Source organism: Lissotriton vulgaris, chromosome 9, assembly GCF_964263255.1.
Source record: "Lissotriton vulgaris chromosome 9, aLisVul1.2, whole genome shotgun sequence".
In the NCBI taxonomy this organism is placed as follows: Eukaryota; Metazoa; Chordata; class Amphibia; order Caudata; family Salamandridae; genus Lissotriton; species Lissotriton vulgaris.
Genome location: NC_141697.1, coordinates 704971232 through 704994497, shown reverse-complemented (window position 1 = coordinate 704994497; position 23266 = coordinate 704971232). Strand labels below are relative to the sequence as shown.

General features: G+C 46.9%; 1 protein-coding gene across 1 annotated transcript in view; it reads right to left on the bottom strand.

Annotated features, from left to right (window-relative positions):
- LOC147692141 (uncharacterized) overlaps positions 1 to 23266 on the bottom strand; it is a 605572-nt gene that overhangs the window by 238159 nt on the left and 344147 nt on the right. Inside the window, exon 10 of the mRNA XM_086939503.1 lies at positions 21343 to 21409. Within this exon, the coding sequence (XP_086795629.1) occupies positions 21343 to 21409 (67 nt within the window). The remainder of the gene's footprint in view (positions 1 to 21342; positions 21410 to 23266) is intronic.

The following is a 23266-nucleotide window of genomic DNA, read 5'->3' as shown; positions in this document are numbered from 1 at the left end:
ATTAGGATTCCTTGTCAATTGTTCCTCTATATAAACACAATGGGCCCGATTCACGAAAGTAATCTGAGACAAAATCCTAACTTTACAACTTTTGGTATTCACAGAAGGCATTTAGGAGTACTAAAGTTACGATTTTGTCTCAGTCAATACTAAATTTTGGTCTTAAGTTAAATTTGAGACAAACTTAAATTTAACTGACAAAATCCTAACTTTATGACTAGGATTTTGTCTCAGTTAAATTTAAGATTGTGGGAGACCAAATCCTAACTTTAGTACTCTTAAATGCCTTCTGTGAATACCGAAAGTCGTAAATTTAGGATTTTTTCTCAGATTACTTTTGTGAATTGGGCCCACTGTTTAATTTTTTTCCCCACTTCTTTTACTGTGTTATCACCTACGAGCACTTCACATTTACTTATATCTCAGAGATGCATAATGCTATATTACATTGCATGATATCGGGGCAACTGCTATAACCATTAAATATGTATCTCTTGTGCCTTCAATAAGTCCTTTATGAAGCATTGAAATCATAGTTGTCCCGAGTGTCACTATTGGCATATTGGGTCGTCCTTGTGTTTATGTTCATTGTGGACAGAGCATTTACTTGAAAATGAGTGCAGAAATGGTCCCTGATACGACCCCCAGGTTGGTGCAGCCAGATGTGTTTGAGTTATAAAAAGACAGATTTTGTTGAACTAATGCACATTTCATGTTTTTCTCTTCCATTATTCAATACATTTAAACAGTTGTTATCTGTGCAAAGCCAAGAGTATGAAAACAAATGATAAGAACGAAATGGGGTACAGGAGAAAAAGAAAACTCCCTCATGGTGTTTAAAGGACAACACTCGGACAGGGTATGTCATTGATGCAATTAACATTGCAAATCACCCAGTCTGCACATATGCAGTGTGATTTACGGGGTGTTCCTCTTCTGCTGCTTCGGCAGTTTGTTATTAGCGGTGTCCACACTTCCACCCCTATCCCTGTAACAGAGTCAAAAATGGGCTCGGCCAGCCTCACCCCCCAACAGGTGTGCAACAAGCTAAGAAGGCTTTAGCGCCCCCATCAGTTGCCTAGGACTGTCCATGGTGGGCCTTGAGTCAGCACCAGGGGCAGATTGAAGGCTCCGATGTGCGGAGTAGTCCCAGAGTCCCAGGTTGCATTGGCTACAAGCCTGGGGTCTCAACTGGGATGCCTGACAGGGCCGTATTGCCAAAGAGGGCAGTCGGGCATGAGCCGATTGGCTAGTGCATAAATGCCAGCAGAAGGGTGCATTTTTTGGAGCTTCTGTCCACTGCTCACAGTGTTTCCTATTGCCCTCCCCATCCACCGCCATGCCCTCATGTGCGGGTCACTGTCATATGGGGCCGGCATGAGGAGGCAGGCTAGAGGAACATAGCGCAATGCTTTGTGGCGGGCAAGGATTGGGGGGGGGGGGAGGCCTTGCAGCATTGTTGTTAGGAGGCTAGCTTGGCCGCCATGAAGCTGGACCCGACTCCAAAAGCAGTGTTTTTCCCCAACTCTCCTCCCCCAGCCGCCACACTCTGGCCATGGTGAGTGGGAGAGGGATGAGTGTGAAGAAGCCAGGTGTTGTTGTGGCTGTTGGGCCATTCTCACCTTTTCACTTCAGCCCCCATGAGGCCATCCCGGGCCAGAAGGGAAGCAATGTCATTCACCTTTCACCTGCCCCCTCGTCCACTAGGACTTTACACTTAGGCAATAGTGGGAGGGGGTGGGTGAGTGCACAAAGGCAGACACTCCATTCTGGAAGGCAGGTGTTGTGGCCATTTTCACGCCGACAAATTTTATTAAGTTATCTAACAGGCACATGCCCAGTTTATTCTGTGTACTTGTAGCATTTACTTACTGGAGAGATCTGTGTTTTGTCTAGTCAGGTTCAACTCATCAAAAGTTAGTAGAGAGGGGTTTTTTATGGCTGCTGCAACAACGCGTAGCTTGCAGATCACAGATTTGTATTTTATGTAGAAAGGTCAATGGGTTACTGCTTACATGTCCTTTTGTTACTTGCATCTCATACATTATAATCAGGGCCCTTGGAATTATGCGGCAGGGACCAAATTAAACGGTAGAGATGACAACATTTGGGGACAAGAAAAGACACATTATGCAACTTTTTATATGGTATTGTTTCATTATTTTGTCACTTTATAACATTGCCATCCCAGTCTGGGAAAATGTTTCACATCATTAGTATAGGTTTAACCATCAAATGCAGCAATAACAACTGAAAGGTGACCAGTCAACATTTAAGAAGGGCCTTCCAATGCGCAGGAACATGAGTCACCAAGTGTTTAATAACTTTTAAACCGACCTAGCTAAAAACATTTTTTTTATCTGCCTATTATGGAGAATTAACTGCCAAATATGGCAAATCCGTTATTATGCAGAAAACACCGCGGCTGCTGAATCATGAAATTACAGTGCTCCCAGCTATAATCCTTCCACTGCAGCACAGTGAATTATGGACCAACATCAAGGAGCCGCATGCAAACTGCAAAGCATAGAAAAATATTTCACTTTTAATCAATCTTTTTCTATTTTTATATTGCTTAAAAAGGGTTATTTGTGTAGTAATGAAGTCTCATTAGTGAACACAACCCCAATCACTGCGTTATGTTTTAACTCTTATCTGTCTTTCACCAGACCAAGGACTTGTAAAGTATAGTAACCACCAATATGGAAGATATGCTACCTTTACACCTTGTCACCCTCATTGTCATAGGTAACATTTCCGATGAATTGTTTCACACACTTGTATGATTCATTTTCTGTGTACAATATGTGAGTGTGATGTAAATCGCTATGACACCCGGCACTGGGACACATAGCACTATAAAAGAAATTAAATAAGAAAATAAATGATGCCTGTCCCTTACAAACAAGGGTTGAACAAAGTCAAAAATATGCTTTGAAAGTGGAGGGGTGCGATACTTGCTCTGCCTTCCTGTGAGAAAGCAAAGCAAGCATGTCTAGCTTCAAGGAAGGTTCCATGGTATGTCCCCCCTTAACATTTTTTTTTTTTTAAAAAGGTCAAGTAGTGGTTTTTAAAAGCAGACTTTTCCCATAAACTTGCTCAAAAACACTGTCTCTCGAAGTGCACTTACTAAATGCTGACATACTTTAAAGGTGTGCCCTGTCAATGGAGACGTTTGACTCCATTTAATTCAAAAAGTGCAGCAGGTGCCCTTGTTCGTTAATAATTACTTCCATGTGCGAGAGCTAGAATTCTTTGGTAAGGAAGGGTCTCATCTGCCATTGGCAATCTGTTAATGCCAGGAATTACATGTGACAGAATATTGCCATTGATGGGTGACCCAGAGGTCAAAATTACCACTACTATGTCAAGGCCGGAATTTTGTTTTGTTTACCTGCATCCCTGCTCAATATGCCATGGCTCTCCTCCCTAATTCCCAGAATTATCTTGAGTATTGTAGCACCAGCATTTAGTTTTAGGTGTCCTTTATGCCAAGAATTATCTCTAATATGTCAATGCCAGTATTTTACTACTGGCATCCCACAGACAACAAATTACCTCCGGTGTGCCAGCACCGGCATTTTGCCATGGGTGCCCCATTCCATATGCCAAGAATTACCTCCAATATACCAGTGCTTGCATTTTACCATAGGTTTCCCTTGTACCAAAAATTATCCCCAGTATGTCAGCACCAGCATTTTGCCACAGCTGTTCCATATGCCTGGAATTACAGCTTATGTGCCTGCATTTTACCTAGGTACATCATATAGCAAGAATTACCTCCTCCACTTTTCTTAATTCTCACTCACTCAGTCACTCTATTCTCTAATTCTAACTTAGGGGCTGTTTATGATGCCAGTCAGACAGGCTTCCGCAGTCCTGCCAAAGGCGGTCAGGCGGTTTAAGGTCTCTTTGGAAGCGGTTGGTCCGATTGCTGGATGCGATACATGCATCATGTACTCCAACTGACCGCTGAAAGACCACCCACTCTTACAGAATTTCTCCGACCGCTGAGATGGCAGTCAGAGATAAATTGCATTCACACAGCTGTAAAGGGATCTCCGACCACTGTCCGTATTATGATGTGGGTTTCCGGTGACACAATTATTCCGGTCCAATTGGCTGCCTCGAGTCATTGGAAACAAAGGATTTGGGGTGCATACTCACCCCAATCCACTTCTCTCCAGCAGTCTCCACCATGGATCTTTTCCTCTAGATCCCCCTTACATCTCAGAAGCTGAACCCCGATAATAACAATCCTGTGGGTGCCGGAATCTAGGTAAGTCCTTCTGCGGCATGTATCCCTATTGACTGGACTGTGGACACTCCAGCACTGGGGTACGGGGTACACAAAGCGTATCTCCTCATAAGTTATGCATGTGTGTACATATCATATGTTTTCTGTTAGTTTTATACACATTTCCAGTGACATTTTTGGGAATATGTGCTCAGCCGTAGAAGGAGTTGCATAGTAATATGGTGGGGGGAAGCTTCCCAGCCTCAGCGGAATGAGAGGCCTCACGAAGAGCGCAGTTGGACATTCGGTCCGACCGTCATTGTAATGAGGCCGTTAGTCTCACTTATTTCCGCTCCCTGAGATTCACTCAATCTCACTTAGTTACACTATCACACATATACACAACACACATACACTCTCACACAACATTCAACAAGGTTTTTTTACTTACTTGCCTTCAGCTACCTGACCTGTTGTGCTTCAGATAATGATATAGAGTAGACTCTCAGGGTGGTACGCAGCTTCTTACAGCCTTCAGAACTGAAACAAAGTTGGAGTCTGCACAGTGATGCATAGGTTGTCAGTTTCTTGCCTTATTACCTCATCTTGAGATAAGATAGGGTGCAGTGAGTGAGGCTCTGGCCAACCCCTCTCCCCCATGACGAGATGGGAGAGGATGAGCTGACTGCATGACTCATGGGTATCCCTGGGTACGGTAGGGATTTCCACAAATGCGCACTGGGCTACCTGTACCAGTGACATTACAGTATGTCACTCATGGAGAGGTCTAGAGGCCTGGCAAGATCCACAGGCCAAACTCTCCAGGCTAGTCCTGGTCAATCTTGCTGATGACTGTTGCAGGTGCCTCTATACGCCTTTGCAATCCATGATTTACTGCCTCAGGCGGCAGCAGAGGTGGGCATATTAGTACTATTTTTGTAGGATTTTGTTCCAGCCTATTGCATATCATGAATGTGGACATTAACGTTTAAATCAGTGACATACGTAGAACAGTCTCCATAAAAATGATTGACCCATTCAGCCACACAAACTCACCAGTTGAGTAGGATTAATGTAGTTTGCCAATCTCCCCCTCAATAATATCATTGTTCTGCTGGCACCACCACTATATTAAAGCCTGTTGCTACTGTGCCAGACACCACTGTGTTGATGACCATTTCATCATGAACGACAGACATGTGCCCTCTGTGAGCCCAGCAACATGCAGGTCTGGCAGTTATAATGGTCTGTCTCTGAACATCAAGGTTTGAATTCTGATAACCTGGAGAATTTATTTCTAAAATTTAGAGACATATCTCATTGTAAATTGCAGGAAAACTATAATCTTTTTATGTTCTCTATTACCTATTATTCTGAACATAAATAAATCCACCATTTAGTATGTAAAAAGTCCCCAAAACATATGGAGCCTGTCACAACCTCATACAGTCCACGGTAAGCTTAGATTACCAAGACCTTGAAATCCTGCAGGAAAGTAAGCCACAGCTTCACACCCTCCCTGATCTTGCTGGACAAACTTAAGATGGTGCTTCTTCCTCAACCCACGATTCAGAAAAGGGGGTGGTGATGAACAGAGTGTCTGAATTAAGCAGACCACTCTTACCCAGTCCAAAGATCAGGGCTTGATCCATCACCGTTATTTATCTCACTGCCCCATCCCAGCTCAGAACCTGGCTATATGCAAATCAGTCTGTCCCTGGCCCAGTGCATCATGGGAACAGGGCAGACTAAACTACCAAGCCAATTCTTCACCAGAAAGGAGACAAGCTACCGGGGACCGGTTTCTGGCATTTCAGCCGTCTTCGGCCCGGCTTGCTTGAATTGAGCTAAAAAAATGGTGTTGGATCTAGCCCTGATCTTTTGACTGGGTGAGAGCTTTCTGCTTAATTCAGAGACTCTGTCCCTCACCACCCCTTGTTGTAAATATTTTTGTCCACCCTAAGCGTGGAAGGGTATTCTCAGATGTTAGACCCTTGCTCATTGCACCATCAGGATTCAAGCAAACCGGGCCGAAGACGGCTGTAATGCCAGAAACCGGTCCCCGGGAGCTTGTTTCCTTCCCAGTGTAAGAATTGGCTTTTGTAGTTTGGTTTGCCCTGTTCCCATCATGCACTGGGACAGGAACAGACTAATTTGCATACAGCCAGGTTCTGAAACTGGGATGGTGCAGTGAGCTAAAAAACGGTGTTGGATCTAGCCCTGATCTTTTGACTGGGTGAGAGCTTTCTGCTTAATTCAGAGACTCTGTCCCTCACCACCCCTTGTTGTAAATATTTTTGTCCACCCTAAGCGTGGAAGGGTATTCTCAGATGTGAGACCCTTGCTCATTGCACCATCAGGATTCAAGCAAACCGGGCCGAAGACGGCTGTAATGCCAGGAACCCGTCCCCGGGAGCTTGTTTCCTTCCCAGTGTAAGAATTGGCTTTTGTAGTTTGGTTTGCCCTGTTCCCATCATGCACTGGGACAGGAACAGACTAATTTGCATACAGCCAGGTTCTGAAACTGGGATGGTGCAGTGAGCTAAAAAACGGTGTTGGATCTAGCCCTGATCTTTTGACTGGGTGAGAGCTTTCTGCTTAATTCAGAGACTCTGGGGGGGGGGCGTGGCTTACGCGCCGGCGTGTGATGGCGCTGCCCGGCTGAGCTCCGTGACGACGCGGGAGTCATTCTTGGATTTCTGCTTCCATTCCTGCTACGGACATCGGGAAAAGCTGTCCTCGCACGGCGGAACATGGTCCCCGTGCTTTGCGAGCGATAGTGGCGTTTGAAAATGCCGTTTTGACATCTTTTTCAGCTGCAGCTTCAGGTTTCCATTCACGGACGCGGGCGGCCGCCATTTTGTGCCGTCACACTTGCGTTCCGTTTTTTCTGGCGGTTCCAGCAATATCCCTGCTCATATATTGCTGCCACAGGTCGCATTCAGACAAGGTATGTCCTAACTATTGCGCATCATGTCTCCTCTGCATTTTTATGACCCTTGGCACCAAAGTTCTCCTCAGCGTCTCTATTGCCATTAGCTCTACCTCTCGGCGGCCATTTTGAGGTCATACCTGCGCACTTCCGATGCACCTTCGTTTCTGTCACCACTAACTTCCCGCTGCTCACGGAATCACCCTCACGTTTCCATTCCTCATGGACGCTATGCTGATGTCTTCTCCAATGTATTCCTAGTTGGCTCTTTGGCTGTGAATTTCTGCTTTTTGCTGCCTCTTGACACCTGTCGAATACATTGAAATTGGTGCTTCTCCAGTGCTGCCTGTCACCCGGCCCACGACCTCCTTTATCAAGTACTCTCTACCTATTTACTGTTAGGGTCTTACTACTTTGCATTTTTGAATTGGTTTCTATTCCTGCGGTCCTCCTAGTTTGCCCCTCTGTTGGCAACATGTCTCAGGACGCAGGCCATGCAAGAGCGTCTATCACCGGAACGAAACCAAAATGCCTCAAGAATGACCCTCCATCCCCAATTCGCACCTCTCAAAACCCGGTGCTGGGCTCTATTCTGGAAGAGGTTCGTGGCCTACAGCCTTTCATGACGGCAACTAATGAGAAGCTCAAACAGATTGAAGACAGATGGGTTGTCATGGAAAACAAAGTCCTGCAACTGGAACAACGTATTAGTGATGTCCAGGATGTATCCACAAAAATTCCTCTCCTCGAAAAGGAGATACAGCAGCTGAAACTTCACACTGAGGACCTTGAAAACCGTAACAGGCGAAACAACCTCCGAATTTATGGTGTCCCGGAGTCCCATGGGGAGGGCGATATGGTGACCTTCGTCCGCAAACTACTATACGAACTTTTGGGTCTTCCACCTGAATCTATCCCACTAAACATTCAGCGTGCACACCGTCTGGGTCGACCAACGTCCAACCCGGACAAACCCAGAGGTATCATTCTGTTGTTTCTGGAATTCACCGAATTAATGACTGTCCTTAAAGCTGCAAGAGCAAAACGTCGCCTCATATGGTCGGGCCACACCATCTATATATCCCAGGACCTCTCGAATGCTACCAATGCACGTCGTAAGGAATTCCTTAATCTACGTCCTCGCATGAGAGAGCTCAACATCCAATATGGAATTCTCCACCCTTGCCTCTGCAAAATAACCCACAATGGACGCACCCGTACCTTTGATGAGCCTCAGAAGCTTCGAGATTATCTTCTCACCGTCTCTTCACCGACGATGGACACCAATGACTGAAACTAACTTTCTTCTACTTTTTGCAATCATTTTTCTAATGTCTTGACGACTGTTGTGGCCTTGTCCCGGTTTCTTTCCTGTCCTGTCTTGCTAAATCTTTCACTTTTTATCGACTATATCTTCCTTATTTTCCCGCGTTTTCCTAGCTCTGTTGGCTAGGCGCCCGCGTTGGCGTCTCCATGCTTCCTTTACTTAGCTCTTCTCTTATTTCTCAGGTCTGGCATCCTTGCCTTGATCTGTTTCTTAGCTGTTTCCTTCTCTTCTCCTCTTTTCTCTTTCTCTCCCTTTTCACAGGCCAATGTTGCATATTCCTTGCTCATTCATGTTCAGTTATCTTCTTTGTTTCCCTTCTTGTCTTTCAACTTGTAGTCTCTAGTGTTCCTCATGGTTATTTATGCCTCGTTATATGGATTGTGATGTTCCTTCATATTTTGTTCTCCTATATTTACCCGATTTGTATTTCTAACATGTTTGTCTTCCTTGTATCTCCCTTTAGTTCCTTACCTGCAGTGTACTGGACCCAACTGTTACCCTCCTCCCTTACCTCCCATCATGTGTAACTTCGTAACGTGGAATGTTCGTGGTCTTGGCAACCCAGTTAAGCGTCAAAAGGTATTGTCCCACTTATCCAAATTGAATGCTCAGATTGCTTTTCTCCAAGAAACGCATTGTTCAGATGTCGAATCGCTGAAACTTAAAAGGGCTTGGGTGGGTCAAGTGGTGTTTTCTCCTGCGATTGATAAGAAAGGGGGTGTTGCTATTTTATTCCGTAAAGGTCTCGATGTTCAAATTTTATCCTCTCAATCGGATGCTGAGGGTCGGTGGGTTATGTCAAAAGTGTCTATACAAAGCAAAACTATGGTGCTACTTAATATCTATGGTCCTGTCCGTCCTGACCCTAAATTCTGGAATGATATTAAAATCCTCATTTCATCGATTGACTGCCCTAATGTTGTCATAGCTGGTGACCTTAACCAATGGTTGGACCCATTCTCGGATAGACTATCCTCTTCCAAATTCCAGCCGGATAAGACTCATAAAGCTTTCCAATCTGCAATTGCCTCCCGTCCCCTTTTTGACGTGTGGAAAACATGTAATCCTGATTCCCTCGAATATACATTCTACTCTAATGTACACCATACCAGGTCCAGAATTGATTATATTCTAGTTAGTACATCTCTTCTCCCTGCTATTCAGAAATCTGAAATTGGTTCTATTTTCCTTTCGGACCATGCACCTGTGTATGCCACTTTTGACCTGTCCCACACTACCACCTCTTTTAATCGCTGGAAATTTAACACTTTCCTTCTCTCTGATTCGGATTTCATGTCTAAAGTTAAGAGTTTCATTTCTGAGTACTTCTCCCTCAATTTACCCCAAGACACATCAGTTTCAAACAATTGGGATGCTTTTAAAGCTGCACTGCGAGGGTTTACGATTTCGTATGTATCTAGGAAGAAGAAACTCAACAGGGCCAAATACACTGCCCAACTCGCCAACATTAAAACTCTAGAACATTCTTACTTCTCTTCCAAGAACCCTGACACTCTCCGTCTCCTTATTAAAGCCAAATCTGAACTTAATCAAATTGCCACAGTTGAAGCTTGCAACACCCTTTTAAAGATCAAATCCAAATTTCATGGGGGTCAAAATAAAGCGGGAAAATGTTGGCAAATTACCTTAAAATCAAATCTGAACGCAAATCAATTGGCTCTATTCTTAATGAAGACACTAATACAAAGGTTTCCTCTGATGAGGATATTGCACAGGTTTTCCATAATTATTATAAACTCTTATATACAGATGATACACGGCCTGGAGATGAAGATCTCTCTCGTTTCTTTGAAGGCCTTCCCCCTCCTCCATCACTTCCTACTGAATTTCAGCAACTAGAAGCTGACATTACCCCTCAGGAAATACTCAATGGGCACCCTGCCCTTATAGAGAATTACATGCTAAACAAAATGATTATATTATAGCCCATCTTCTCTTTTCTCAACTAATCACCGTTTGTGATCAATAATAGATGTATAATGCACAGATGACTTATCACAAGCTTGTATTGTTATTTTATATTAATTGATGGTAAATGGACTTTGGATATGATTGTAATAAGCAAAATGTCTGGTGGCATATATGGTTTTAGTGTATCTTTATTACTCGTACTCTTGTAGCCCTAAAGAAGTCTTGTGTAGAGACGAAACGTGTTGGCAAATTTTTGAGGCTACTATTGTAGAACTGGTTTTACTATCTGAAGAGAAATTGAGTCTGTGCATTAAAATTTAAATCAAAGTTTAAGGCAGAATCTGGTGACATAGCTGAAAATATTGGTGTGACATAATGTTTGGGGCGTGCTGAATATTTGTTTTGATTTCAAGAGGAGGTGACTCTGTTATTGGAGGATAGGGGTTTTACCTTCCGAATCACTGCATTGCCCATATTTTGGACTTTTGTGAAATCACTGGGAGTGATAGGTGCGGTTCTTAGATCTCAACCCCTTTTTTATGTAGTATAACCGGTGTTAGACCTGACATCATTGGCTTGAGTCTCTCCTCCATTTTTTCTGTTTGCCTCTACTGTTTTTCGATGTTTTGCTGGTATATGCTTTGGGCGCCGTGTCACTGCTGATCAGTGCCATAGCGCAAGTGCTCCCAATGTTAAAATGATGTATCTATTGTATCCATGTTTGGCTTATTTGGTTTACTGTCAGTCCCTAGTCTAGTGCACCAGGAGTGCCGGGGCTTGTAAATGCAAATGCCGCTCGTGGGCTTGCAGCACGTGTTGTGCCACCCACAGGAGCGGCCTTGTAAAAGAATGTCTACGGGTCGGTCATTGCAAGACCCACGTGCAGTCTTGTACTGTCACGCAGGCTGCGCCAGTATACCTACTTGCCAGCCCCCAAACCTTCCCTTAGCTCCATGTTAGTCACCCCTATGGTAGGCCCGCGGGCAGGGTGCATTGTAAGTCTAAGGTAGGACAAGCCTGACCAAGTTGGCATGTCCTAATAGTGAATTACCGCCATCTTTGTTCTTCACTATTGCGAGGTAGCCTGCTCTCCATTGATTAGAATGGGCCGCCGGGATTATTAATGCTATGATCCTAGCTGGCTCGGAGAGTACGGTGCAATGTCGAGTTTGGTATCCCTGAACTCGGGGTTTAATTACGCATCAGTTGGTGTGGATGGTTTTTGGACTCTGGGTTCGAAAATAGTACTTTTAGAAAGTGTCTATTTTCTTGTCTAACCATATCTGGTCTCTGCTGGTCTTGCGTGTGTGTGACAGGAGCTGGGTGGCTCCAAGAGGTCTGGATGAGTCAGTGTGGGATGAGTGGGACATTTGCGTTGAGAGTAGGGGGAGAGTAGTTGTTGATAGCCTGCCTTGCCTGATACAATGCTGGCTCCACCTCCTGCCAAGCGACTGATGGCTCTGTGCCTGCCATGGACGATCCTAGCCCCACCTCCTGCCAGGAGGGTGATATCTCTGCTCCTGCCAGTATCAATGCTGGCTCCACCTCCTGCGGGGCGTCTGAGGACCCGGCCCGGCTCAATGAATAGGCCAGGTGCTACTGCCTAGCTCCACCCACCACAGACCCAGGATGTTGGGAAATCCCCGGCATAGACAAAGGGATCAAAGACGAAAAGGGGTATAAGAGAAGGACCCCTGAACTAGGAAATCAGATCACTTCTGACAAGGAACCCTGTAACCAAGGACAAGAGGCCTGCTGATCTAAAGGACTGCCTACCCCTTCTGCCAGTGTGCTGTTGTTGGGGGAATCCTGCAGTGCTTCTTTATTTTTGCCAAGGAACCAGGAGAGAGGAACTGTGTGTGTACTCTCACGCTTGCTAAGAAAATCTCCAAGGACTGGAAGAGTGCCAGTCTCCTGCTGAAGTCACAGGGCTAAAGGACTTCATCTGCTAAAAGTGCTATTTGCTGGAAGTGTGAATCCAGCACCTCTGAAAGGACCAGCCATCACGACGACCGGACGCTGGGCCCAACCGACGCCAGCAGCAACGCCAGTGAGTGGGAGTACGGCTCTAACTCCAGAGGACCTCGTGTCTGCCCCGCTGCTGATCGCATCAACCGTGTGCCCTTCGACGCCGTGAGCGCTGCTCACTCTGTGCAACCGCATCATCAACAACGCCTGCTGAGGCCTGATCGACACCGAAGACACGACGCCGGATTGCTCGACGCCGCTGATCATCGTGTGCTTTGTTTTCCTAAAGGTACTGTGTTGTGGGGGGTCCGTGTGACTCCAGGCCCGACGTAGCGCTCCTCGCGGTCGACGCCACACCTGTGGATTATCTTTGCCTCGACGTTGTGTAGCTCCCGTGTGAGTTACCCTGTTGCCAAGAACTGTGTTTCCAAGAAGAAGATTTGCTTGATACTAAAAGACTTTTGTGCTAAAGAAGAAACTACCTTTTGAACTATCCTTTTCCTTCCCAACGTATTTATTCCGATTGTGTACAGTTTTGCCGTTATTTGGTCTTGTGCTAAGCCTTATATAAAAATACTTATTTTTATAATACTACGGTGTCGTGTCCATTTGTAGCGTATTCACTGTGTTACTGTATGTGGTCATAATTGCTTAACGCACAGCCTCTGAGATAAGCCTGTTCTGCTCTGCCAAGCTACCGAGGGGGTGAGCAGGGGTTATCGAAGGGTGTGATCCCCTTGCCCTGACTAGAAAAGGAGTGTCCCTATTTGTCAGAAGTGTATACCTCTGCCAACTAGAGACAGCCGGTTCTAACATTGGTGGGTCAGCGGTGAGGATTTGGACTTTGCATTTATGACCCATGTACAGTGATTAGTGTGCGCTACGTAGTGAAAGCAGACCATAGCGCAGTCACAATCTGACTCGGAAGGATCCTATTTTTGTTCTCCGCTTTCCTGAAACTTGATTTTTTGAACACTGCCAGTTTTAACCATGAGTGACAACGGAGTCACTGCCCCTGCTATCGTTGTTGTGGAGGAGTTCGAGAGGAGTAAGCTAAAGAAATACAAGAAAGATGAGCTGAAACACTTTTGCGACCAGCCTCTCGAGAAAAGATGATTTTTATAAAGCATTGCAGGCCTGGTGGGAGTCCAGAAATCCCTCTGATGTGGTGGTGGTACCCACAGAGGAAGGGGATGAGGAGGTGCCAGTGAATGGACCTATGCCCTCTCCCGGAAGCAGTGTTTCCTCCAAAGGTCTTTCCCCTGAAGAAAGAGAAGAAAGGGCGAAAGAGCGAGCTTACAACATGGAGATGGCAAGGCTAAAAATAAATGGGCAGTTGGAGTTAGAAAATGCAAGAGGTAGAAGGGAAGCTGATTTAGAGATCAAAAAGTTGGAGTTTGAACGAGAGAAGTTAGCTTTGGAGCGTGAAGCCAGGTTGAGGGAACTGGATATCCAAGCTAAAAAGTTAGAGTTGAATCCCTCTGGTGGCAGCATTCCATCCGAGCCTGCAGAAAGTAAGTTTTACTTCCCGAAAGATGTGATCAAAGATTACAATAAGAATGAAGATATTGGTCAATGGTTTAAAGCATATGAGTTAGCATTGTTGGCCCACCAGGTCCCTGAGAAGAATTGGGGAGCGGGGTTGTGGGGTCGCTTTGTGAATGAGGGAAGAGATACCCTGTTAGACATGCCTGTTGCGGATAGGATGTCGTATGCTCATATGGAAGATGCTTTAATGTTGCGATATGGCTTAACCCCCGAGCAGTACAGACAAGCTTTTAGAGAATGTAAGAAGTTGCCTGGTACGACGTGGGTGGAATATGTGTCTTATTTTTGCAGAGCCATGGATGGTTGGGTAAAGGGCAGCAAAGTGGAAAGTTATGAAGCTCTTTATGATTTGTTTGCTTGGGAGCACTTGTCTAATAACTGTTTTCCAGAGCTGCGCCAGCACCTGATTGATAGCAAGATATCTAACCCTAGAAAACTTGCTGAGGAGGCGGACCGCTGGGTCAGTACCAGGGTCCACAAGGGTCCAGTGGGAGACTCAGCCAAAGGTGGGCAGGGTCCCCAGCAGAAGAGTGGGGGGGACAAGGGTAAACAGAAGGAGTCTCAGAAAAGGCCCCAAAGTAATCCCCAAGGGAACCAAGGGAAAGGTTCCCAGCCTCCCCCTGAGAAGAAGTCAGGGGCCCCGACGGGTAAACCTGTTCATAGGGGCCCCCTAACCTGCTACGGTTGTGGGCAGGTGGGACACCGGTTTTATGACCCCCAGTGTCCCAAAAAGGATTCGAATGCACCGCCGCGTGCACCCCCTCATCAGTTGGCAAGTGTAGCCTTGGGAGGGGAGGAGATGGTTGTCCATGGTGGGAGGGGTCCCGCAGAAATGTCCCTGGTCTCGCTAGGAGACATGCAAATGGTCCCTCCACCCCCTCTGCCTAGTAACACTAGTAAATATAGGCAGTGGGTGACCATTAATGGCCATAGAGTGGAAGCTCTCCGAGACACCGGAGCGAGTGTGACAGCTGTCAAGTGTCACTTGGTGTCCAGAGAGCAGGTGGTTCCCCTCGCATTCTACCCCGTGATAGCTGCCGATAACTCCCAGAAAGAGTGTGAGGTGGCTCAGGTTTCCTTTGAATGGGGGGGAGTTTCAGGTACTCTTCAGGTTGCTGTGAGGCCCGCCATGCCTGTCGATTGTCTCCTGGGCAATGATTTAGAAGACTCCCCTTAGGCTAAGGTGGAGAGAGCGGCGCACTTGAAAATGTTGGGTGTGCCAGAGTGGGTGTGTGCAACCACTCGATCCATGACAGCGAGTAAGGGTGTTGATGGGGTCCCGGAGCCTGAAAGTACGGCCCAGGACCCAGCTGTGAAGAGAAGAGGCAGGAGGCGCGGGAAACCGGCCCCCGTAGTTCCCGTGGTCCAGGAGGAGGTAGACCCTGAGGGGGATGCCCTGGAGCCCACAGGGGAACAAATTGCCGAACGGGGAGATCTGCCCGAGCTGACCCACTGGCAGCAGGATGGTGGTCCCTCCAGGGAGGAATTCTGTGCGGAACAGAAGGTGTGCCCTTCTCTTGTGGGCATGAGGCAGCAGGCCTCAGCCCAATCCTCAGGTGATCAGTCAGGATCACATTTTGTGTACTGGGAGAACGACCTCCTGTATAGCGAGCCTAAGGCTGCTGAGCCTGGGTCAGCCCGTGTGCTGGTGGTACCCCAGCGCTTCAGAGCCTTCCTACTGGGTTTGGCTCATGACGTTCCGTTAGCTGGACATCTGGGGCAGGACAAGACCTATGACAGGCTTGTCACCCATTTTTATTGGCCTCAGATGCGTAGGGATGTAGACATCCATTGCAAGACTTGTCGCACTTGCCAGGCAAGTGGGAAAAGCGGAAGGAAGCAGAAGGCTCCCCTCCAACCTTTTCCAGTGGTCAGCACCCCCTTTGACCGGGTGGGTATTGACATTGTTGGGCCCCTGGACCCCAAGACAGCCCTGGGCAACAGGTTCATCCTGGTCTTGGTGGACCATGCCACGAGGTACCCGGAGGCCATCCCTCTCCGAACAGTGACGGCCCCCGTGGTGGGACGAGCACTGATGGGTGTTTTCTCCCGGATGGGGTTCCCCAGAGAGGTGGTGTCCGACCGAGGCACCAACTTCATTTCGAACTATATGAAGTCTCTGTGGAAGGAGTGTGGGGTAACCTACAAGTTCACCACTCCTTACCACCCTCAAGGAAATGGGCTGGTTGAGAGATTCAACCGGACCCTGAAAGGCATGATTATGGGTCTTGAAGAACCAATGAGGCGGAAATGGGACGTCCTCTTGCCATGCCTGTTGTTTGCTTACCGTGAGGTGCCGCAGAAGTCTCTAGGGTTCAGCCCCTTTGAGCTCTTATACGGTCACCCGGTAAGAGGACCTCGGAGTCTGGTCAAGGAAGGCTGGGAGCAGTCTCCCAGGAAACCTCCCCAGGATGTATACAGCTACATGCTGGCCTTTCGGAACCAGACTCGGCGCTTCAGAGAACTTGCTCAGGCAAGTCTGGAGGCCAGCCAGGAGGAGATGAAGCGATGGTACGACCGGAATGCCACTCTGGTAGAGCTTCAGCCTGGTCAGGAAGTGTGGGTCATGTCCCCTGTGGAACCTTGTGCGCTCAAGGACAGGTGGACTGGACCGTTTAAGGTTGTGGAGAAGAAGAGCGATGTCACCTACTTGGTGGACTTGAAATCTCCCAGGAACCCCTTGCGGGTCCTGCATGTCAACCGTTTGAAGCCCCACTTAGAAAGGTCCGAAGTGGGCATGCTCCTAGCTACAGATGATGGAATGGAGGAGGAGAGTGAGCCTCTTCCTGACCTCCTGTGTGCTAAAGAGCAAGACGGGTCAGTGGATGGTGTGGTCCTCTCTGACACACTGACCCTTGAGCAGAAACAGGATTGTCACCAACTGTTGGGGCAATTCCCGGATCTGTTTTCCTTGGTTCCGGGTGTCACGCATTGGTGCGTCCATGACGTTGACACCGGAGACAGCCCTCCTGTGAAGCACAAGGCTTACAGGGTGACTGACAAGGTCCGAGCGTACATTAAGGAGGAGGTCTCCAAAATGTTCGCGTTAGGGGTGACTGAGTCCTCTAGCAGTCCTTGGGCCAGCCCAGTGGTCTTGGTCCCGAAGGCTGCAGCGCCTGGTGCTTCACCGGAACTCCGGCTCTGCGTGGACTACCGAGGGCTCAATTCAGTCACGAAGACTGACGCGCACCCCATCCCCAGAGCTGATGAGCTCATCGATCGGTTGGGGGCTGCCCGGTACCTTAGTACGTTCGATTTAACGTCTGGGTACTGGCAGATCGCCTTGACTGAGGGGGCAAAGGAGAGGTCAGCATTCTCCACACCAGATGGGCTATACCAGTTCCGGGTAATGCCCTTTGGGATGAAGAATGCCCCTGCCACCTTCCAGAGGTTGGTCAACCAGGTCTTGGCTGGACTGGACGAATTCAGTGCCGCCTACCTGGACGACATCGCAGTGTTCAGCGCCAGCTGGGAGGAACACTTGCGCCACCTCCAGGAAGTGTTGTTGGCCCTGCGCGGAGCAGGCCTCACAATCAAAGCCAGTAAGTGCCAGATTGGGCAGGGTTCTGTGGTGTACTTGGGGCACCAAGTAGGGAGCAGTAAGGTGGCCCCCCTGCAACCCAAGATTGATACCATCCTGGCTTGGGCACCGCCCAAAACCCAAACGCAGGTGAGAGCCTTCTTAGGACTCACGGGTTATTACAGGAGGTTTGTCAAGGATTACGGCAACATTGTGCACCCCTTGACTTCGCTGACTTCCAGGAAGCAGCCACGAAACGTGATCTGGACTGATGCCTGTCAAACGGCCTTTGACACCCTGAAAACTGCAATGTGCACAGCACCTATACTCCAAGCACCCGACTTTTCGAAAGAATTCATTGTTCAGACGGACGCTTCAGAGCATGGCGTGGGGGCTGTTGTAGCTCAGGTGAATGAAGAGGGCCGAGACTTGCCTGTAGCCTTCATCAGTAGGAGGTTACTTCCCAGGGAAACGAGGTGGAGTGCGATAGAGAGAGAAGCATTTGCTGTGGTCTGGGCGCTGAAGAAGCTAAGACCCTATCTGTTTGGGACTCACTTCCGGGTTCAGACAGACCACAGGCCCCTCAGATGGTTGATGCAGATGAGGGGTGAGAATCCAAAACTGTTGAGGTGGTCCATTTCTCTACAGGGGATGGACTTTACGGTGGAACACCGCCCTGGTACAGATCACGCCAATGCTGATGGTCTGTCCAGATTTTTCCGCCTTAGTGATGAGGACTCCCTAGGTCAAGGGTAGTTCTCCCCACATTTCAGCTGGAGGGGACACGTGTTAGACCTGACATCATTGGCTTGAGTCTCTCCTCCATTTTTTCTGTTTGCCTCTACTGTTTTTCGATGTTTTGCTGGTATATGCTTTGGGCGCCGTGTCACTGCTGATCAGTGCCATAGCGCAAGTGCTCCCAATGTTAAAATGATGTATCTATTGTATCCATGTTTGGCTTATTTGGTTTACTGTCAGTCCCTAGTCTAGTGCACCAGGAGTGCCGGGGCTTGTAAATGCAAATGCCGCTCGTGGGCTTGCAGCACGTGTTATGCCACCCACAGGAGCGGCCTTGTAAAAGAATGTCTACGGGTCGGTCATTGCAAGACCCACGTGCAGTCTTGTACTGTCACGCAGGCTACGCCAGTATACCTACTTGCCAGCCCCCAAACCTTCCCTTAGCTCCATGTTAGTCACCCCTATGGTAGGCCCGCGGGCAGGGTGCATTGTAAGTCTAAGGTAGGACAAGCCTGACCAAGTTGGCATGTCCTAATAGTGAATTACCGCCATCTTTGTTCTTCACTATTGCGAGGTAGCCTGCTCTCCATTGATTAGAATGGGCCGCCGGGATTATTAATGCTATGATCCTAGCTGGCTCGGAGAGTACGGTGCAATGTCGAGTTTGGTATCCCTGAACTCGGGGTTTAATTACGCATCCGTTGGTGTGGATGGTTTTTGGACTCTGGGTTCGAAAATAGTACTTTTAGAAAGTGTCTATTTTCTTGTCTAACCATATCTGGTCTCTGCTGGTCTTGCGTGTGTGTGACAGGAGCTGGGTGGCTCCAAGAGGTCTGGATGAGTCAGTGTGGGATGAGTGGGACATTTGCGTTGAGAGTAGGGGGAGAGTAGTTGTTGATAGCCTGCCTTGCCTGATACAATGCTGGCTCCACCTCCTGCCAAGCGACTGATGGCTCTGTGCCTGCCATGGACGATCCTAGCCCCACCTCCTGCCAGGAGGGCGATATCTCTGCTCCTGCCAGTATCAATGCTGGCTCCACCTCCTGCGGGGCGTCTGAGGACCCGGCCCGGCTCAATGAATAGGCCAGGTGCTACTGCCTAGCTCCACCCACCACAGACCCAGGATGTTGGGAAATCCCCGGCATAGACAAAGGGATCAAAGACGAAAAGGGGTATAAGAGAAGGACCCCTGAACTAGGAAATCAGATCACTTCTGACAAGGAACCCTGTAACCAAGGACAAGAGGCCTGCTGATCTAAAGGACTGCCTACCCCTTCTGCCAGTGTGCTGTTGTTGGGGGAATCCTGCAGTGCTTCTTTATTTTTGCCAAGGAACCAGGAGAGAGGAACTGTGTGTGTACTCTCACGCTTGCTAAGAAAATCTCCAAGGACTGGAAGAGTGCCAGTCTCCTGCTGAAGTCACAGGGCTAAAGGACTTCATCTGCTAAAAGTGCTATTTGCTGGAAGTGTGAATCCAGCACCTCTGAAAGGACCAGCCATCACGACGACCGGACGCTGGGCCCAACCGACGCCAGCAGCAACGCCAGTGAGTGGGAGTACGGCTCTAACTCCAGAGGACCTCGTGTCTGCCCCGCTGCTGATCGCATCAACCGTGTGCCCTTCGACGCCGTGAGCGCTGCTCACTCTGTGCAACCGCATCATCAACGACGCCTGCTGAGGCCTGATCGACACCGAAGACGCGACGCCGGATTGCTCGACGCCGCTGATCATCGTGTGCTTTGTTTTCCTAAAGGTACTGTGTTGTGGGGGGTCCGTGTGACTCCAGGCCCGACGTAGCGCTCCTCGCGGTCGACGCCACACCTGTGGATTATCTTTGCCTCGACGTTGTGTAGCTCCCGTGTGAGTTACCCTGTTGCCAAGAACTGTGTTTCCAAGAAGAAGATTTGCTTGATACTAAAAGACTTTTGTGCTAAAGAAGAAACTACCTTTTGAACTATCCTTTTTCCTTCCCAACGTATTTATTCCGATTGTGTACAGTTTTGCCGTTATTTGGTCTTGTGCTAAGCCTTATATAAAAATACTTATTTTTATAATACTACGGTGTCGTGTCCATTTGTAGCGTATTCACTGTGTTACTGTATGTGGTCATAATTGCTTAACGCACAGCCTCTGAGATAAGCCTGTTCTGCTCTGCCAAGCTACCGAGGGGGTGAGCAGGGGTTATCGAAGGGTGTGATCCCCTTGCCCTGACTAGAAAAGGAGTGTCCCTATTTGTCAGAAGTGTATACCTCTGCCAACTAGAGACAGCCGGTTCTAACAACCGGAGACACTGAAATTATGCAGCAGGGGAATGACCAAATTATCTAGCAGGGTTCAATAAATTCTGTATCAAGAAAAACAGATTATGCAGCGTAATGCAGCATATTTTGTGATAATATTACTTAATTATTTTGTAATTTTTGCACGTTAACACTCTATGGGAAAAGGATTTACCTCATCAGTACCAGAGTAACATCCAAATACAGTAATAAGCAGTTAAAGGGTGACTAGTCAACCTTTGAAAAGTGTCCTCCACTATGTTCAACAGATGTTGCCACATTTTTAGGAAATGCTGACCCTTTGAGCTAGAACACATTGTAAAATTTATAGATTAGGTAGAAGGTCATGGACTATGTGACAAATCCAAAATTATGAGGAAAAAGTAGCAGCCCTCAGAATCACTTTACTCCAGTGGCCCCGAGTATAACCAAGACTGACACGAAAAATGTTCAAGGTCTGTATATTGGAGGAGAGAAGTGATGGATGCCACAAACAATTAACATAAATTAAAAAGTTTAGTGGATGTAGGATAAAAAAAGTGGTGGATTTCCTGTGCACCTTATTTAGATTACATAGAGGCCCGATGCACTCTAAACACAGTGGACAAATAGCCATCACTTTTTGGCTGATGTCTCTCATTCACAAAACTCTACATACTGCCTCTAAACCTTAAAAGTGGAATGAGGAGGGAAGGATAAAGAGCAATTGCTTGAGTAAGGGAGAAAGCAGACTCTTTAAGGCATGAAGAAAGCTGGAGCACCACCAGGGGTTGTCAAATTCATAAATCATACTTTAGAAATATGCTCTTCTACTCTCACACGGTAAAAACTATTTTAGCCATCTAACATACAGTGAACTTACTCTCAGAGTTGCCCATTGGAACTGGTTTTAGTCTTTCCTCCAGGGCCCACATTTCTTTTTCTAATACCTGAAATAGATGGATAACAATGACATTAAATATTAAACGAATGTTAGGAAACAAAACCTTAGCAATTCTGACAAAAGATAAACCAATTTACTATAAATGAAACACAACAACTAACACTGGTTTCCTTAAAATAATTTAATTTACTTTATTAGATGCGAGTTAATATTGTTTGCACCATTCAGGGAAAATGTTGAATAGGAGATACAGGAAGAGAATCGAGGGTTGATATGAAGAACTGTAGCAAGTGCAATTGCCTTTTTCATATGCTAATACATTATTGAGACTTTCAGTGCTGTTTGTTCAGGGGGGACTTTGAAAACCTAATTTGCTGAAATAAATGTGCTATCCATGTTGATGCATGATTAATGAACAGTACCATGCCCTGGTTTTTAAAATAGGTCTGATTATGGTATAGCCTGCCTGCCTTTACAGTGATTTATTCAACAGAAGTAATTGACCACAAGTTAAAACAAGCACTGGCAAAGCCAATAGCCTTGCCTTTGTGATAGCCGTTGGCTTTTCTAATGTCTTTTATCCATGTTTTACACTAGTGCGGCTGCAATTTTAATGCTGTGAGGTGGACAGTACTGACCCAGAGCTTCATTTATCTGTTTCCTTAATATTGACTTATTTTCTGCCTTCACAAAACCGGAACAAACATAATAAGCAAAAACTATGGCTTCCTTATATAGAATATTGAAAAAGCTTCACTCCTGAAATGATGAGACTGTGAAAGAACTATACCAAATCTCTTTGAAGTTACATCATAGGCAGTGAAGGGTAGGACCGCTGCAGAGTTCAGATTTATTTTTCACCCTGAGAGTGAGGGCAAAAACGGATAGCCTGAAATGGTCTCAGTACCAGTTTTTTGGGAATTGCCGGTGCTGAGCACCGGCAGGACCTGGCCCACTTAAAGCCCCGAGTGAAAGTGTGCCTTCTTCGGTCCGGATTGTGTTTTTGCAACCCCTGCGTACACTCCTGTTTGTGCAGAGGTCGGAGTGTCAAATTGGGTGATGTTTACTGGTTGTATTAAATATTTCACCTTTTGTTAAATTTCAACAGATCAAACATGCCAAAATGTAGCGAGGGGAAGGGTATGGTATTTATTGTACTATGAGGATTTTAGTGCAGTAAGCACCAACATCTGCACATTCTTCCATAGAATTGTTACGGCGGGATTTTTGATCTCTTATCAGATCACTATAGATCTAGATCCCAACTCAGGTCGACTGAACCTTTGTTACCTGTCATAGAGTAAAAAGCAATCCACTACTAGGTTAATCAGTTTAAGACTTTGCACAACTCTGAAGAACCACCTACTACGAATAAGTTTTAAAAGTTTATTATAAAGCCAAAGATAACTGGAGATACAAACATCTCAATATAAGGTTCAAAAGATACACTGACATTAGTACAAACATGAATTCTCTAAATGCTCTTAGGCGACAGAAGAATATCACCAAAACTAATTCAAAGATCATCAAGGTTGCAAGAATAGACACAAGTTGTAACTTTTGCGACATTTACAAAAGGGAAGGAAAATCCAAATTAGACTGTCCCTACACTAGACTAAGTGACATCCCTACTTAGCAAGATATTAACCTAAAAAGGTGTCAGCCGTGGTGACTTCCAAAGAAGATCACTCACTTTCCCTTAGTCTTTGTGGTAAATCTGTGCATCGCAGCTATGTGCTATCCGCCTACCCATCCGCTCTCTTAGGTTCCTCAGGCCATCTGCTCTACCTCCACCCAGGGGTGCTGTCCCTAATACAAAATCACAATTACAGTAGAAACGCCCCTCAGAGACGCCCCTCACGTACACCCCTCACGTGGTGTCGGTTCTGGCTTTTTCCATGCT